Genomic DNA, 19,364 nt, shown 5'->3' on the forward strand with positions numbered 1-19,364 from the left:
CCAGCCACATAACTAAAAAAAAAAAATACCTAGGGTACCATTTTCTTTTCAAACCTGTAGTTTCTAGTGCCGGCAGGATGGTTGATCAATGGGTCGTTTTCTCAGAATTACTATTTTATCAAAGTTAATGTAGAAGAATGCTTCAGATGTATTAAGATCCATGTCCAAACACAGCAGGTGGGATTATAAAATTTCTAGATATAAAGCATAATAAATATTATTTGTACATGATAATGACATTGTTGACATTCACTGGACTATGTGAAATTCATCTGTTTCATCATAAAGAGTATAAGTGTATACTTTAGTATATTTTAGAATTGCTTAAAAATGTAATTGTATCTAATGAAAATATAATAAACTGTGACATGTCTAAAATTGTCATTACCCTATAATTTTTATCTGGGTATTTAGAAAAGATTAACCTAATTGAATAGTACTTCCCTGTAGCTCAAATGGAGAAGGAAATGGCAACCCACTCCAGTATTCTTGCCTAGAGAATCCCATGGACAGAGGAGCCTGATGAGCTGCCGTCCGTAGTGTCACAGAGAGTCAGACACGACTGAAGCGCCTTAGCATGCGTGCATGCATTGAAGAAGGAAATGGCAACCCACTCCAGTATTCTTGCCTGGAGAATCCCAGGGACAGAGGAGCCTGGTGGGCTGCCATCTATGGGATCTCAGAGTCGGACACGACTGAAGCGACTTAGCAGCAGCAGCAGCAGTAGCACAAACGGTAAAGAATCTGCCTGCAATGCAGGAGACCAGAGTTCGATCCCTGGATTGGGAAGTTCCTCTGGAGAAGGGAATGGCAATCCACTCCAGTATTCTTGCCTGGAGAATTCTATGGACAGAGAAACCTGCTGGGCTACAGTTCATGGGGTCGCAAAGAGTTAGACACGACTGAGCAATGAACACACACACACACCCATACCTAATTGAACATGAATGTTCATGTAAATATATTATCTCAATAAAACATCATTCAAAGGAACTATGACACTCCAGTGTTAGATTGGGAACTAAAGTAGATAAATAAGTAAGCTCATTTTGAAAAAGTAGTTATCATCATGAATATAAATAAGTCAAAAGTAAATAAATAAGCTTCATTTTGAAAAAGTGACTAGTCATTATAATCAATGACAATCTAAAGAAAGAAAAAAAAAGATTTGATAATTGAAATGGGGGTAGTTTTTCTTATTTTTATTTGTTTGTTTTCCCAAATATTAATAGCACTGGCATTGAAGCCTAGAGTTACTGTTCTAAGTATGTTATAACTAAGCCAGTCATTTTTAGGTTAATATTAGAAAATACGATATCATAAAAGATTTACTACTATAGCAAAGGATTTCAGGAATATATCTCTAGCGCTCCAGAAAGGCTTAAAATCTATTTATAATTGAAGTCCTGATATTCAAAGTAATTTTAGTGTATTTTCTGAGAGACATTGAATAAAGCGGTACATGAAATGGGTGTCACAATCTTAGTGATAACAGTGTCCATAAGTGCAATTGAAATTGACTTTGCTGCCTTCTCCAACCATGAAGCCAACATTAATGTGGTCTGATGGTGCACAGGTTATATACTCATGGACTCTCTTTGCTTTGTTGCAGCTCTCAGCATTAGAGAGGCAGATCTTTGACTTCCTTGGCTTCCAGTGGGCGCCCATTCTTGGCAATTTTCTACATATAATTGTCGTCATATTGGGTTTGTTTGGAACCATTCAGTACAGACCTCGATATATTGTGGTGGTAAGTCTTATTTTTAACTTGTGTTTTCATATAAACACTGTAAAACTGTTAGGAGAAGAAAAAATTATTTCAGTTGTTCTTTCTGATATAATATGGCTTGGCTGTACTGGCCTTCATTACTGAATTCTGTGGAGAGATGATTATCTGTGGGGAAGAAGGCTCAGTGAATGTTTACAACGAAAGCAAACAACGTGACTGTGAGTGTGAGATGCATAGTGTAACTGAAATCAAGATTCACAAGGAAATTTAAGATGAGTTTCAGTAGAGGATGACCTGTGGTCTTGATGTTAGATGATCTGTAAATGTGCATTAACTATCATTTCAATCATGTGTGTCACTAACACTAAAAAACAAACTTGCCTAGCCATAACTATTTACTAACTGAGAAAAAGCAGCTTAGCTTTAACTCGTGTAATAAATGCATGTGCATTTAGTTCATGAAGTGAAGTGAAAGTCGTTCAGTCATGTCTGACTCTTTGCAACCCCATGGACTCACGGAATTCTCCAGGCCAGAATACTGGAGTGGTAGCCATTCCTGTTTCCAGGGGATCTTCCCAACCCAAGGATAGAACCCAGGTTTCCTGCATTGCAGGCAGATTCTTTACCATCTGAGCCACCTTTATTTCATCAGATCAGATCAGATCAGTCGCTAGTCGTGTCTGACTCTTTGTGACCCCATGAATCGCAGCACGCCAGGCCTCCCTGTCCATCACCAACTCCCGGAGTTCACTGAGACTCACGTCCATCGAGTCAGTGATGCCATCCAGCCATCTCATCCTCTGTCGTCCCCTTCTCCTCCTGCCCCCAATCCCTCCCAGCATCAGAGTCTTTTCCAATGAGTCAACTCTTCGCATGAGGTGGCCAAACTACTGGAGTTTCAGCTTTAGCATCATTCCTTCCAAAGAAATCCCAGGACTGATCTCCTTTATTTCATACTTATCCCCTAATTTACAGCATACTATATATTGCTAAACATGTCTCAACTTTGTGAAGATAAATTTGAAACAAACCCATGCTCCAAACTATCACATTACATTGTCAGCACACCCTCCATTGTAGGAAAATTTAATAAGGAATATTCTGTGCTCCACATTTGACTGGAAGTGATTTTCAGTAATTAGTTCTCTTTTCTAGAAGGGAATATTTTAGGCTACATATATGTATAAGTAGGTTATGAGAAATACCAAGCAAATGTAAGGAATTGTAATGAGGAGTAACACACTCTAAAATGCTCACTGAACCTGAATAAATATACAGTGTTCAGTAGAATTAGTGAATATTTTCTTGTGATGTGAGTGATTGTGTCACTAGAAGAAAACCAAAAGACTTAGCAGCATGCCATCTTCCTGTTTTGGTTTAATTCAATCACTCCTATCAAAAATAAGAAAGTTATAATTTTTTCTATAAATGCATCAACTCTCTGAGTCTCAAAACTCACTTTGGGAGTATCTTTCATCGCATCACACAGAGGTGAAGGTAGCCAGCTCACAGCAGACTCTGTGCTCGAACTTGCTACCCCGGGTACAGGAGAGCATTTCTGTCCCTCGGCTGACTGCAAGGGCTAAACAGTTCCTGCTTTATTCTACTTCCCTGAAAGAGAACCTCTGCAAAGCCACCATATGATCTACTAGAAAGATGTTTCACAGAGTTGGACTTGCAGCATGAAAGACTTTAGTATGCATAATATTAAACTCTTATTGGAGTCTGTGTGTGCTCAGTCGCTCAATTGTGTTTGACTCTTCGTGACCCCAGGGACTGTAGCCCACCAGGCTTCTCTGTCCATGGAATTCTCCAGGCAAGAATACTGGAGTGGGTTGCCATTTCCTCCTCCAGGGGATCTTCTTGACCCAGGGATCAAACACGCGTCTCTTGCATCTCCTGCCTTGGCAAGTGTGTTCTTTTGCACTAGCGCCACCCGGGAAGCCCCGAGATTCTGCCCTAGAATTATTTAAATCTTTATTATTTCATGGGTAATAACAATCAAGAAGTTTTACATTACTTTAAAGGCAGAAATGTTAGCTAACTTGATAGTTTTTGAATACAGATTAACACTGGAAGTAACTGTTAAGCTACTGCTACTGCGAAGTCGCTTCAGTCCTTTCCGACTCTGTGCGACCCCAGAGATGGCAGCCCACCAGGCTCCCCCGTCCCTGGGATTCTCCAGGCAAGAACACTGGAGTGGGTTGCCATTTCCTTCTCCAATGCATGAAAGTGAAAAGTGAAAGGGAAGTTGCTCAGTCATGTCCAACTCTTAGCGACCCCATGGACTGCAGCCTACCAGGCTCCTCTGTCCATGGGATTTTCCAGGCAAGAGTACTGGAGTGGGGTGCCATTGCCTTCTCTGAACACTGGAATTAAAAGTAACCCCAAACTTCCTCTAAAAATTAAAAAACAAAAAGGAAAGAAAAGAAAGCCAAGTAAGTATGCTACATCCATAAGTTAGTTCTTTGGGCTTTTATACAAAAGTCCACATCCAAAGAACTGCAACTTGCTTTCATTTGAATAATTATACAGCGAAATATGGGGCTTCCCAGATGACTCAGTGGGTAAAGAATCTGCCTTCCAATGCAGGGGACACAGGAGACATGGGTTCGATCCCTGGGTCAGAAAAATACCCAGGAGGAAGAAATGGCAATCCACTCCAGTATTCTTGCCTAGGAGATCCCATGGACAGAGGTGCCTGGCAGGCTATAGTCCAAAGGGTCACAAAGAGTCAGACATGACTGAACACACATGCACTCTGTACATAGGGAAATATCCCTACTATGTCATCATAAATCTTCCACCAGAGTTACTGTTTAGAATGGCAATTAAGAGTATTAGGTTCATATTCAAGGGTCTCAGATTTAAATCCCCCTGGACATGTATACTAAACTCCAAAAACTGTTAGAACAATGAGTGAGCAAGAAACAGATCCTTTTTAAAAAATAAGCATAACATATTGTGTATACTACTATATCTAATTGATACACATGTGAATGAATTAATGAATGGTCTTCTTGGTAATTGAAAAACAAGCTAAGGAAGTAAAAAATAATTTATGTTATAGACTAATTGCTCAATGAGAAAAAAATATATACTGGGAGACTTCTAAAGTTCATTTCAATTAAAAAATGCTGAAATATCCTCATAAAACTATGCAATATCCTGGAAGCCACATAGAACAACATAAATGGGTTTTCATCTTTATAGGCACTGTCTAATTAAATTAGGATTTAAAGTATGTGTACTGAACATAAGCAAAGTAGGATAGATAAATAGTTGATAGATTATATGGAGATGATGGGTAAATAGATGGGTAAATAATTATGCAGAGTGAATTTTTCTTTACTTTGAGAAGTTATGTCTTGTATACTGCAGGTATATCTATGTGACTGTCTGAGTTTGTAGGCATACTCCATGATGACCAAAAGATATTTGTTAAAAATGGAATGTATCTCTTTTTTTTTAAATTCTAGTTTCAATTGCATAAATAAGTTTGTTGTTGTTCAGTCACTAAATTGTGACCTACTCTTTGCAACCCCATGAACTCTAGCCCACCAGGCTCCTCTGTCCATGAGATTTCCAGGCAAGAATACTGGAGTGGGTTGCAATTTCTTTCTCCAGGGGATCTTCTGGGACCAGGGATCAAACCTGTGTCTCCATTAGCAGGCAGATTCTTTACCACGGAGCCACCAGGGAAGTCCTAAAAAGAAATTAATCCTCGTCAAAAAGATGACAAGGAGGATAGCCAGTATCTTATACCATATATTGTCCTGATACTTTCTACCTCAGCAAAATGCCTTTGGATGTGTTATTAGTGCCGCTAGAAATCCTTCCTTTTTTCTCTATGTACAGATTTGGGTCTCAGGTGCACACTGAGGTATGAAGTTTCCATCTCAAAGCAATCCAAAATTCAACCATACTGATATTTTTTGTTCTCAACAGGCCAATGTATTAGAATAAAGAAACTTACAATATTACTTTTAAAAATCCCGATGTCTATATAATGCATGGCACATTAATAGCAAAATAAGAAATCATTTCAAAAATATAACTGGTTATTAAATATGTATGAATGAAGTAAATTTTTGATAAATTGGTGAATTGATCATTTTATAAAATGGAAAATTTGGGAAAGTGTTAACTTGCAAATTAACCTGTAGTCCTTTTCCTAAAATTTTTTCAAATGAAGCTTATCATTTGATGCCTAAGCACTCCAGCTCTTGCCAGAGTGCTGTCCCAAGTCTCACACTAACTACGTGATCAAATGATTACCTCTCTACCTTGGTAAGTGTGATGACTGAATGACTTAATCTATGTAAAGTGCTGAGAAAGGAACCATCGAAAGCCGCTCAGTAATAACTGTTGTTATTGTTAGGAATTTCAGAGCTGACAGTTGGAATCTATAGTACTCAGCCTGATCAATTTATCTTTGAATGTTCAGAAGTGACATCAAGAGTACAACTTGTGATGTATCAGAATACACTTCCATCATGAAGTTTGTGCCTTGACTTTAAATAGATTTGCCTCAATATTCATTTTCTGTAACTCTGAGTTGATTTACTTTTCTAAAAGAATACTTGGGGTATAGGTTTGCAGTCCTAATAATTAAGAACTATGTGGTTTTGCAGTTAATTTGGTTCATTTTCTTACTTTAGTCCTGCTTTATTTTATGTCCACCCCTTAACCTTTATCACTAGATTTTTCCTCATGACTTAGTGGTCTGCACTGCTCTTTTACTCAATTATCTCCATAATTAGACTTATGTAGAATGAAAAATGTCCAATACCAGATGCCATCTTATTAGTAACATCTTTAAAAATTTGTTGTGGTTTTATGACTTTATCAGTTTGCAAAAAGCATACATTGAGGATGTAGGTTAGCTATTTTAAGTTTTCACAAGAATAATTTGTGGGTCAGAAAAGTGCATTTCAATGTATTTGGTGCATTTTTAAGAAAACATGTATGACCCACTCACACTGGAAGACTCCTTAACAGAAAATATCAGCAGATCAACAGTATCTGCAAATGCCAAAAGCCTCAATGTATATTTTAACTGATGTTAACTTTTTGGCATATTTTCCAACTCCTCTATAGTTCTAGTGACTTGGGAGCCTTAACTCATTATTATAAATGTATTACTCTTTAAAAATCATAAATGATAAAGATAAAAAATGTAAATTGAATTTTAGAAAAAATTTAAAAGCTTCTGATAAGGCTTCTAGTAAGGATATGGCTGTTTTATAGTGTTTAAAATTCATGAGCCTATTATTTGGCAGAGCATAGAAGAAACTAATATTAATAAATTATTTTAATACTTAGTTTAATATTAACAATAAGTTATTTCACCATTTATCATGATTTAACAGTAGAAAGCAATAACTGAATTAGTATGTCTATTTAAGAATTCATAGATTTTTGTAAAATCTATGTAAAATAAAATAAGCAACCCATTGTATTTGGTGTATTCATTTTGCTGCTGTGGCAAATTCCTTCCTCATTCAAGCTGTCCTATATGTCAGTTTTCCAGACCTTAGTGTCTTTGTCTGCTTGAGAAAATGACTGGATGCAGAAAGAGAAAAACAAATATCATATATCAATGCAGGTATATGAAATCTAGAAGAATGGTACTGCTGCTGCTGCTAAGTCGCTTCAGTCGTGTCCGACTCTGTGCGACCCCATAGATGGCAGCCCACCAGGCTCCCCCATTCCTGGGATTCTCCAGGCAAGAACACTGGAGTGGGTTGCTATTGCCTTCTCCAGTGAATGAAAGTGAAAAGTGAAAGTGAAGTCGCTCAGTCGTATCCGACTCTTAGCACGCCATGGACTGCAGCCTACCAGGCTCCTCCGTCCATGGGATTTTCCAGGCGAGAGTACTGGAGTGGGGTGCCATTGCCTTCTCAGAGAAGAATGGTACAGATGGACCTATATACAGGGCAGGAATAAAGATGCAGATGAAGAGCACAGACTTGTGAACACAGCGGGGAAGAAGAGGGTGGGACGAATTGAGAGAGGAGCGTTGACATGTCTGCACTACCATGTGTAAACAGCTAAGGTGAAGCTGATGTATGACGCAGGGAGCTCAGCTCAGTGCTCTGTGATGACCTAGAAGGGGAGGATGGGTGGCTAGTGGAGGGAGGCTAGGGAGGGAGGGGATATATGTATACTTACAGCTGATTCATGTTGTTGTACAGCAGAAACCAACACAACATTGTAAAGCAATCATCCTCCAATTAAAAATTAAAAATTAAAAAAAGAAAAAGAAAGTGACTGGATGAATTGAACCCTAAGACCATCTTCTTTGATGACTCTTGATCTGAGGTTACCTTAATTCAGTCTGACTAATACTCTTGAGAAAGGCATTTCCTAATACACAATGCATTCATAAAACCAATTAATCAGTAAGGCTGGCATGTTTCGAGAGTTTGGGGATGTAATTGGAAGCTATTTTCCCATTATGGAAATATGTTGCTTATTTGCTCACCCTTAATCCTAGCTATTAATTTCTATGCTTTTAAAAAATATTTTACATGCTCATGTTATAGCCTATCATTATATTAGGGGCATACATTCCATTCAATAAAATAGTCCAACAGTTGAAAGCTGGTTAATTTTACTCCACATATCCATTTTTCCACATGATTCTAATTCAGTGATATGGAAGTGAAGGGTTTTGACTAATATTCCTAAAACCGTGATGATTTAATATTGTAACTAAAAGCTAGCTAGCTGATTAGATGGGCTTCCTTGGTCGCTGAGGTGGTAAAGAATCTGCCTGCAATGAGGGAGACCCAGGTTTGATCCCTGGTTTGGGAAAATCCCCTGGAGGAAGGAACGGCAACCCACTCTAGTATTCTTGCCTGGAGAATCCCATGAACAGATCCTGGTGGGCTACAGTCCATGGGGTCACAAAAAGTTGAACACTACTGACTAGCTGACTAGATAGCCCACAGAAAATTTGCATAATTGTAACCCTTGGAAAAGTTAGTTCTCAGAAAACAGAAATCGAACCAGCACTTGGATTTCACTTGCATCTGCAAGCCAGCAAAGCACTTTCAAAATAAATCTAGTTTTATTGACATCTACTGAAAGCAGTAGAAACTATTGGATTTTTAATTTCTAGAAATCTTAGGGGACCCCATAAGGAGCACTCTTCTGAGCATGCCCTGTTTCATCCCAGAAGACAGATTTATTGACATTTTTATTATCGACTTATTGAGTATACATTCCTTTCATCTCCACATTTTTCTTCTTTTTCTCTCCCCTCCCTACCCTTTCTTTCCAGTATACAGTATGGACTGCCCTGTGGGTCACCTGGAATGTGTTTATTATCTGCTTCTATTTGGAAGTAGGTGGGCTCTCTAAGGTAAGTTCATGATGGTTTTAAAGTACACTTTTAAAAAGAGTACACTAATAAATAATCTAAGTAACATTACAAATGGAATACTAATATATATACATCTTTACAGTGTACATATATTACAAATGAAATACTAAGTATATATAACAATCTAAATAACATTAAAAATGGAATACTAATATATATGCACATATACAGTAACTTCAGCAGCATTACAAATGGAATACTAAGTATATATAGTAATCAGAGCAACATTACAAATGGCATACTAAGAAATATGCATATATAGAGTAACCTAAGCAGCATTACAAATGGAATACTAAGTATATATAGTAATCAAAACAATGTTACAAATGGAATACTATTCAAAAAAGAGTTTGGATATCATTTAGAAAAGAATGACCTTGGGAGCATGTTAATAACAATGAAACTCCAAAACAGTAGCCTTATAATTTATTTTGCTAAGGTGCAGTGGGACTCAGCTTCCAGTATATACTCATGTCCAGTTTCAAAAAGCCTCTCATCCCAGTGACCACAAGCCCCAAATGTTAAGTGAAAAAATGGCTTTAAACATTTCTTGTGTTTAAAGTGGGGAAAGGCATTGACCAAAATGTAACAGATATGAATAGCAAGTTGCCATCTTTGCTTGAATATCAATTCTGAGAAAAAAGTTTGACAGAGAAGGAAATACTCATTATATTTAAAGGGAGCGTATGTTTACTAACAACTATGTACATCAGTGTGTTGACTCCTCTGTGAATCCTGATCAGAGTTGTCTTTATGCATCATGATACAAATGTTATTTCTGTCTGTCTAGAACTCGTGTCAGCAAAACACACAATTTTCATTATGACTCTTGCAGAACTATCTTTTGATTACCACCCAAATGGAATAGCACCTTAGGTTAAATTTCTCATTATGTTTCTTAAGTATTTTTCTCATTGCAGTTGTCATTTGAAATCGTAGAGAAGAAACTTAACAGTATAATTACAAAAAGAATAAGAAAGTTTTAACCTATTTTTCTAGGTTTCTTGTCTTCAACTATCTTTGTGCCAACTTATTCTATTGTTGCATAATAATGTCAGATTTTCTTTAAGTAGCATTTGTGGTTTAGATCTTAGAAACATTTGCCTTGACCAGCACAGAGACTTTTAGAATCGTTAGGCTCCATTGAAGTCCATAGGGTAATAAAGAATTTTTGATGTAGCTAAGAGCAAAGATCCCTGAAGGGTTTTCTCTAGAACCTTCAGAGTTGATTGTTCCACACTATAATAATTTTATAATTAGAACTTGTCATCATTTTCTTACATTGGCAAATGTATTCAGGAACCAAAAATGACATTCCTAAAACTGAATTACATAGAAATGCACCAACATCTACCTTTAGTATTTGTGCTATTAATTGCATTTCACCACTAATTTCTAAGACAGAAAAAAGGACTTAAATCAGTGCTCAGTTATCATCTGTAACATGCAGATTATAAAGTAATTAAAAAATGCAAATATTGTGAATAAAATAATTGTGAATAATAAGTTAAGCATAGCATTTTTCAACCCATAACATTTTCTGTTTCTTGATTTGAATGGTCAGTTTAAATCATGTTTTTATTTCACTGGATGGAAATCATCTTTTATTTTCTTCTCTGTCAACTGGTTTGGAATAAATTAGACCAGAGGAAATTTGTTCTATGGATTTGGCATCATAGTGTGTTGAAAAAGACTAAATTTCAAATCATAAGCCTTTCATTCAAATCTTGTCTGTAGCACTTATAAACCGTGGGCCCTTAGGCAAATCACTGAATCCCGAAAGTCTCTGTGAAATATAAAAACAGGACCAGCATCACCAATAATGATAGTAATCAGTGTTTGTTTGGTGTTTAGCATTGTTACCAAGTAGAAACTCAGGTAAGCTTCAAATGTGATGTGATTTTTTAAAAAAATTTTTTAATTAAAATAATAGTATCAGTGATTTGTCCCACAAAAGTTGATTTTGCTCTACTGCCCAAGATGACCTTTGTGAACTGTTTCTTGTAACTGGCTTTCTAACATTGATGTGAATGATGTGAATGTGAATTTCACATGAATTTCAATGTGAATCCTTGAAAAACATCAAGGATTTTTTGCCCCTCATTTCTTTGGGTTCAGAGTTTAAAATGTGGGTATAAGGTCCCAGTTACTCATTTTATGACCCATGCAAATGCCATTAAGCAGGCCACCAAGTATTATAGATCATTAAAAAGACAGACGATTCCAAAAGGCCTAAAGGTTTTCTGTTGATCTCTTTCTGTTTCCTGTTTCCAAGCCTGGTAATTGCTCCCTGGCTAGCCACAGGTGAATCTCAATTCCAGTCTGTCGGGAATCTATTCTGAAAACTAGAGCAGCATTAAGGACCCTTGATAAACCCAGGCACCTCTGCCATTTTCCCAGGTGGTACCCTATTTCATAAAATAATCCTTGTTCACATGTGCATCTTTATATACTTTATATACTCTCCAGAGTCCTCCCTCTCCTTCTAGTTCATGAAGTCATTTCTTGGAATTATATACTTGGATAGATTAATAAAAGCCTCACTCTACGTTGATTTTTGCCCAGAATGTCCATTGTAAAATGGTGAATCTTTCTCCAAACACCAGATTCAGCTTAATTTCCACAACATCTTTATGGATTTGGGTGTTATTCCAATGACAGGCACTACTGAACCATTCTTGTAAACTAATAATGTACTCGCTGACCATGAGTGATCATACCTCTGGCCTCTTATGGAGACTCTTGATCACAACCTTCAGATTTTCCTTTTGCTTGGCATCATGCTTTTGTCCCTGTGTCCTGAGGATCTCCCTGGACATTCTCCCTGGATTCTAGAACTTGAAGGAAATGGATGTGCTGTTTTAGGAAATGTGTGCCTATATGGTGAGATTGGGGATGACTATGGGTAGGTGACCAAAAGTCCCTGTACTTTCATAATCTACGGGAATCTCAGTTTCCTTTTCTGCAAAATGAGGAAAAACCACAGCATTAATTTTACTGTTGTTGTTTAGTCGCTAGGTCGTGTCTGACTCTTTGCGACCCCATGGGCTACAGCATGCCAGGTTGTTGAAATTGTTTGTAATTCATACAAAGAACTTAGAATGGATCTTGGAATATTGTGAGGTTTCAGTAAAAAGTGGTTCTTATAAGTGCCATCAGCATCATCGTCTTTCTTATTAGTGAGAAATTAACAGACATCTCGATCCTCATTCTGCAAACCTGTGGGACATATATTTATTACTATGCAAGAGCTGTAAAAGAGGAATATGTAGGATTGAGTGACTTGCTTAAAAAGTATGTAACAGTCCCTTGTGCTAGGACCCCAGATCTGCATATTAACTTCGCAGCTGTAATACGATTAATTAAACCCTTTCCTTCAACATGTAAATAGCATTTTTGAAATACTTCTGTAGCTAGATTCTGCTGCTGTCTCTCCTGCTCCCCCTGGGAGGAACTTTATGCGTCTTTGGAGTCTCCAAGGCAGTTTTTCATGCTGTACTTTAAGATCACCAAGGGTACAATTAATAAGTTATTGCTGCTTCTTTGGAAGCAGACTTGAAATCATTTTTTTCTTCCTAGGCATCCATTCAGAATGCAAATATGAAAACCCAACTCATTTGTTACATTTAAAGATACTGAAAGATAAGTTATATTTGTTGTATTTGTTTTTAATCCCTCCAAAATTAAACTGATGCCTTAAGGCATCTTTTCGATTACTCCAAATTATAGAAACTTTAGGTTAGTATTTCTTCTAACTGTCATTTCCTGAAAAATGTATGTAATTTACTCATTACTGATCCTAGAGAATTTTCAGTGTGTTACATTTTCCTAGAATTCTGACTGTGTGCTACGGTGCATGAGCATAATCTAGATGTAAAAAATGAATGTGAATGGAGGAGGAGCTAAGATGGCAGAGGAATAGGACGGGGAGAACACTTTCGCCCCCACAAATTCATCAAAAGACCATTTAAACGCCAAGTAAATTCCACAAAACAACTTCTGAATGCTGGCAGAGGACATCAGGCACCCAGAAAAGCAATCCATTGTCTTCGAAAGGAGGTAGGAAAAAATATAAAAGACAAAAAAGAGACAAAAGAGGGAGGGACGGAGCTCTGTTCCGGGAAGGGAGTCTTAAAAAAATGAATATGAAGAAATTCTCTGAAGACTTTTATTAACTATGAGCTTTGACCAAGAGTCTCCTAAAACTTAGGAAGAAGCCCGAAATGGAAACAGGTGAACCCTCCCTGATACCTCCTCTGTACCTGTGTTCACGTTGCCTTCGCATAAAAGGAAAACTACCTACATTTGTTTCTCTGTATCCTGTCTATCCTGTCTTAATGGCTGCTTGTTTTCCATAGTACCTGATTTGTGGATATTTTGATTCTTAAAGAAATTTAAGCCATTTCTCCAAATGGCAATAATAGCACTTTCTTGTCCTCTTTTGACTTAAATCGTCACCATTCACTCACAAGGGTTCTCATCTCTCATGAGATTCTTCAGTTGAGTATTTCACCGGAGCAGTCTGGCAGGGTCAATGACATCATCCTTCTTTTTCAAGGTTCATTCTTATTACCCAGCCTGAATTGTTCCTCTATACTTACTGAGAAAAATCTCTCTCTTCATCAAGATTCCCTTTCCTTCAAGGATGAATTCTTCCACTAACTTTGGTCAGGCACATTCAAGTAGGAAACTTTTAGACAATTCAGAGTTCCATGTACCAGTTATTGCATAGGAAACAAAACTGTCTCTCCCCTTCAGCTGCATACAGCCCCTCCATTATTTTTAATAAGCATTCTAAATATTTTTATGTCTCTAAAGAATTCTTTTTCTGTGGGCAGTTTCAAACAAAATCAGTGATACGTAGAATATGTGCGTGCATGCTCAGTCACTCAGTCATGTCTGACTCTTTGCCACCCCACAGACTGTATCCTGATGGAATCCTCTGTCCATAGAATTTCCCAGGCAAGAATACTGGAATGGGTTGCCATGTCCTCCTCCAGGGGATCTTCCCAACCCAGGGATCAAACTTGCATCTCCTGCATTGGCAGATAGATTCTTTACCACTGAGACAGCTGGGAAGCCCCTAAAGACGTAGTATATATCTTTCTTTAAATAAATACAACTTATTGAATCTAGTAATGAGTATTAAACTTGCATTTATCCTTTCCTTTGAATTTCTTCCTCCTTGAACATTTTTCAAAAAGAATCTTGAAATGTGATGTTTATGGAGGACTGAAGCTAGGATACAAAGTATCTTTATTTGAGAATAATATTATATCAGCAAATGATATAGGAATAGCATCCAAGAACCATGGCAAATGTATACCTACATTTGAAACTATAAGAATGATATTTTACTGTTTCATGAGATGAATAGCATATCTATACCAATAAGAATCTTTGAAAAATGCATAAACTTTCAGTTTACTAGAATAACAAACTATTTCAGGTCTGAACTAATATATTGGTATATACTTATCATGATGTCCTGAAAGAATATTTTTATAATATTGATGCAGAAAGGGACAACTGAGGTGGCGGTGAACATCTATCCAGTTATTAAAAATGTATAAAGGAAGAACCATCACAATCTGATTCTGGGCATTAAATCAAAATGAAGCCCCAAAACTTGCAAATGTTTGTTTTTGTTTCCTATACAGTCCTTTCCCTAAGTGATGCGATTATATTATATTTTTTAAAAAAGTAGCAAGGCGGTGTAAATATAGTTATGCATTTCGTATTCCAATGGACTTAAACTATACTTTTTCCCTTGGTCTGGGTCTAAATAAACATAACTTCTGAAAATAACATCTTTGGTATTCTTTGTGTGGTAAGATAATTGTTTCCCCCGTAGCTTCTTTTCCACTGTAAAGAAAATTATAAGCACGTCTAAACTCAGTATTATATTTTCATAGATTTCATCAAATACAAACATTTTGAAACCCTTTGCTCAAAAAATCCAATTTGCTGCTATGTTATAGTCCAATGATGTATAGAAACCGCAATAACTAAGTAATTGCTGCAGCCTGGGCGGTGTTTGGAGTTTGTAATCACAAGTTTGTGTGATAACCTTGTACCCTTCTGTAGAAGTTCAAATATTTTTGTCAAAAGAACAGATGGATATATTATTTGATCAAGAGCGGCTCTGTTTATTGCTGCAGAGTAAGAGTTACTGAACAAAGCCTGTGCAAATATAATTGAATAACTGGGCTATTATCTCAGCTCAGTGGATTATAGTCATGAAATGGCTGTGCTTCTTTGAATAAACCATCTCCCAACTGTTCTGTCTCTTACCCTATTCCCATTGCTTATTATGTTGGGTAACAGATTCTGTGTACAAGTATGGTCATGGAAAATTAGTCTCCTGTCTGGGTCAAATCTGTTCTCCACTCAGTAAAGCTGACATGCCTAAGGCCTTGGTCACCTCTCTCTCTTCCCTTCCCTTGACTTCACTCCTCAGGGAGAAAAGAGAGGACGTAGTCAGCTTCTATAGCCAACCCTGAGCTGATGGTGAAGTTTGCAGAGATCCTGACCTCATGCCCGGCTTAATCTATTCCAGTCACTGGTAATGGCCACTGCTGATGTCACGGTCTCCACACTGGCTAATTCTTCCCTGCATACATGCTAAGTCGCTTCAGTTGCGTCCGACTCTATGCGATCCTTTGGACTGTAGTCCACAAGGTTCCTCTGTCCATGGGATTCTCCAGGCAAGAATACTGGAATGGGTTGCCATTTCCTCCTCCAGAGGATCTTCCCAACCCAGAGATCAAACTCGGGTCTCCTGCATTGCAAGCAGATTCTTTACTGTCTGAGTCACCAGGGAAGCCCCACGTCAATTATATCAGGTACGATACTCACAGGCTCTGAGAATTAGGACATAAACTTCTTTGAGGCCCATATGCTGCTACCAGAGAGGTGCCAGCCATCTTAGATCATGAGGTAACCTTAGGGATATCAGCCATGCATGAGAATAATTGAGTACAAAGAAAAAAGGAGCCTGGGACACTAACTCCATGGAGATTTTATGTTAGCCCTGAATTTCCCACACAGACTTCTTTCAGATTAGAAAATGTGTTTAAGCCACTTTTTACTAAGCAAGCATTTACTTGGTCCAAAGCACTGTGCCAGGCACTAGGGCTCCATCCTATTTCTGCCTCATAAAATGTTCTTACCAGAGGAAAGACAGACATTAAATGAGTAATAGCAAAAGAATGTAACCAGTATTAGGATAATGAATTGAAAAGGACTCTTATACCATAGAACAAGCAACACAGTATCACCAGGATCAGGTAAGGTTTCCTAAGGAAGATGGGATGAGGATTGTACACCCTCAGGAAAGAACAAATACCATGCTGACCTTCATAGACACAAATGCTGTTACTGATTTACCATTGGAGAGAAAAGTGCTTTGAGCTGCTATTTGTTTTCAACTTCCTATAATGAATTTTGTCAGTCCACCCACCTCCATCCTGTACTCTTTTCCCAGACTCTCCTCTGGCCAGCATATATTGGAGAGAGAACTCCATAGGGTTACATGAATCAGAGCCAAGGTCACTACCCTTAGAAGGTGGTCATGTAAGGACCACAAGGGAGCTTTAGGGTTATACTTGCTTACCAGTGGCCTGAAAATGATCTGTTTAGGCACAGCTGGGAGAAAATACCAGAATGCTAGATATCCTTTTGAGATGGTCTGGAGTTAATTTTCCTGAACATCAACAGACAAAATGAATGAATGATTCACAGACTGTAGCATACGTACTGCGTGTTTAGCTTCTTAGTTGTACTGGGTTCTTTTTGGCCCTTTAGACTGTAGCCCACCAGGCTCCTCAATCCATGGGATTCTCCAGACAAGAATACTGGAGTGGGTTGCCATTTCCTACTCGAGGGGATCTTCCTGACCCAGGGATCAAACAAGAGTCTCCTGTGTCTCCTGCATTGCTGGTAGATTCTTTGCCCGCTGAGCCATCAGGGAAGCCCTAAATAGACGAATATGATCCTCAAATATGAGGCTATTTCCTTGCACAACTGCACTGTTTAACTTAGAGCCAGTCAGTGATTCAAAAAGTATTTCAAAGAAGGACAAACATGCTTCCAGCAAAATCCTCTGTGTGCTGCCAAAAAAAAAAAAAAATGGCACTGAGTTAAGAACAAGCACTCTATCCCCACACTCATTTTAGCAACCAAAATTCAATTTGTCAAGATGTCTGGAGAGTTGATTTGACCCTTTTTCTAGAACAAAAATGCAATGGTTTGATGGCATCCTTTCTGCATGGACCATCTGTATTTTAGCTTGTACATATAGTTCGTCACTTTGCATTTGTCCTTAATTGTAGAATTAATAGAGAAAACACTTCCTCCATGTATTTGAATTATCAGGGTCATTAAGGCTATTTTAAGTATAAGTGTACGACAAGGCTCTGTCCTGCTTCGAGGCAGCAGAGAACAGCAGCAGCACTGATTGTGTAGTCAGCTGCCCTCACCCTTAAGTGAGATCCTGAGACAGAGGATAGTTGTTATTTCCTACATGCAATTAATTTTATATGCCAGAACATTGTGTGCATTTCACTTTAGTATAAAAGGCATGCAGGCTACTGGTCCCTGAAATCAATGGCAGTCAGAAGAGCCTAGACGTTGGGTGATCTGATGAATAATTTAAGACTGATTTGTTAACTGTGCAGAAGTGAAGTTAGCCATGCAGGGAGACACATTGTCAATTGCCAGCAATTTACTATGTTTTTGAAAACCACAGGCAGCAATTTACAGAAAAGATTAGGCCAGTTACTGTACATGTGTGACATTTTCTTGATTTAAGATGTCAATCTGGAAAGCTGTTCACTGACAACTGGAGTTTTGGAATGAGCTTATAAAGTTTATGAAGAACTGATTTTACCTGAGAGTGTCTGTATTTCTGCCCTGAGGGACCCCTGAATGCACACCTCCTGCTGGGATTAAATGTGCATATGCAAATGAGCACTGTCAGAAAGGGCGATGCACCTGCCCTGGGACCATTAAGCATCTTTGCATCACTCGGTGCTCTAATGCACTTGTCCCTGAGAGAGCATGGTGATGGTCTTTGTTTCTCATAGGAGGAAGTCATTGGCCATATATTTCTTTAGTCATGTGCCATCTCGGGGGTGTGATCACTTTCATCCTGCATTGGAAGTTTACTTTGCTCTTCTTCATAAGAAGGTGATTAAAGGGAAATCCCATTTTTATTAGTGTAATTTCTTTCCACTTCTATTCCCTTTTGGGATTGACTCAGTAATGATTTCTTCATATTTGAATTTGTAAAAAAGTAAAATGAAGGAAGCCTTAGCACTTGGTGGAATTTGATACCATAAAGTATCCTGGGGGTGACTTCTATAGGAAGAATATGCATCAAGTATGGCATCTCATAATTGAAATATGACAAAGTATAGCCTAGGATTGATCATTTTTGGAACTCTACCCCAAAAAATGGACTTTTGTTATACTTTTAAATTTATTCCCAGTGTTTATGTTATCAACTTCTCCAAGAATTCCTAGCAGGCTTAAATGTTGCAAATCAGGGCTGTAATCATAATTCTTCTTTTGAAATTGTAGATGCCAATAGTAACTATATATTTTAAATGGGTTTAGTTTACCAGACAAGAGACAAGTTGAGTCTTTATGTGTGTCATTGTTAGTAATGAAATCAATCTGAAAACTAAGACAAATACCTTCTTTCCTCTGCCTTAAACTTTTTCTCTATTTGCCCCTCTGATGAGATTTATAAACTTCTTTACAAATTAATGGAAGCCTTTGTGTTTTCTTTAATCATTTCCCCCGTGTTTTCCCCAAGAGGAGAAAACAAGATGACCTTTTGATAAACTAATTTTTATCTCCCATATCAGATATTAAAAGCAAAATATAGAATTCTAGAAATTTATCATTTCAACTCATTGGAAAGACCCTGATGCTGGCAAAGATTGAGGGCAGGAGGAGAAGGGGGCAACAGAGGATGAGATGGTTGGATGATATCATCCACTCAATAGACATGAGTTTGAGCAAATTCTGGGAGGTGATAAAGGACAGGGAAGCCTGGTATGCTGTAGTCTATGGGGTTGCAGTGAGTTGGACACAACTGAGCGACTGAACAACAACGAATATTAATATTAAGCCACAACTCTGTCTTTACCCAGAGAGCTTTTTTCTTAATTTAAAAAAATCAATAAGATTAAAGTTCACATGAATGGGCAACTTCTAAAATATTACATTAAAGACCAA

At 37.8% G+C, this 19,364-nt stretch overlaps 1 protein-coding gene across 2 annotated transcripts in view; it reads left to right on the top strand.

The window, feature by feature from the left end:
• NKAIN3 (sodium/potassium transporting ATPase interacting 3) overlaps window positions 1-19,364 on the top strand; it is a 547,290-nt gene that overhangs the window by 272,388 nt on the left and 255,538 nt on the right. For both annotated transcript variants that reach the window (XM_005215496.5, XM_002692693.6), the window contains exons 2-3: window positions 1,613-1,750; window positions 9,018-9,098. In XM_005215496.5, the coding sequence (XP_005215553.1) occupies window positions 1,613-1,750; window positions 9,018-9,098 (219 nt within the window). The remainder of the gene's footprint in view (window positions 1-1,612; window positions 1,751-9,017; window positions 9,099-19,364) is intronic.

Source organism: Bos taurus, chromosome 14 (assembly GCF_002263795.3).
Source record: "Bos taurus isolate L1 Dominette 01449 registration number 42190680 breed Hereford chromosome 14, ARS-UCD2.0, whole genome shotgun sequence".
In the NCBI taxonomy this organism is placed as follows: Eukaryota; Metazoa; Chordata; class Mammalia; order Artiodactyla; family Bovidae; genus Bos; species Bos taurus.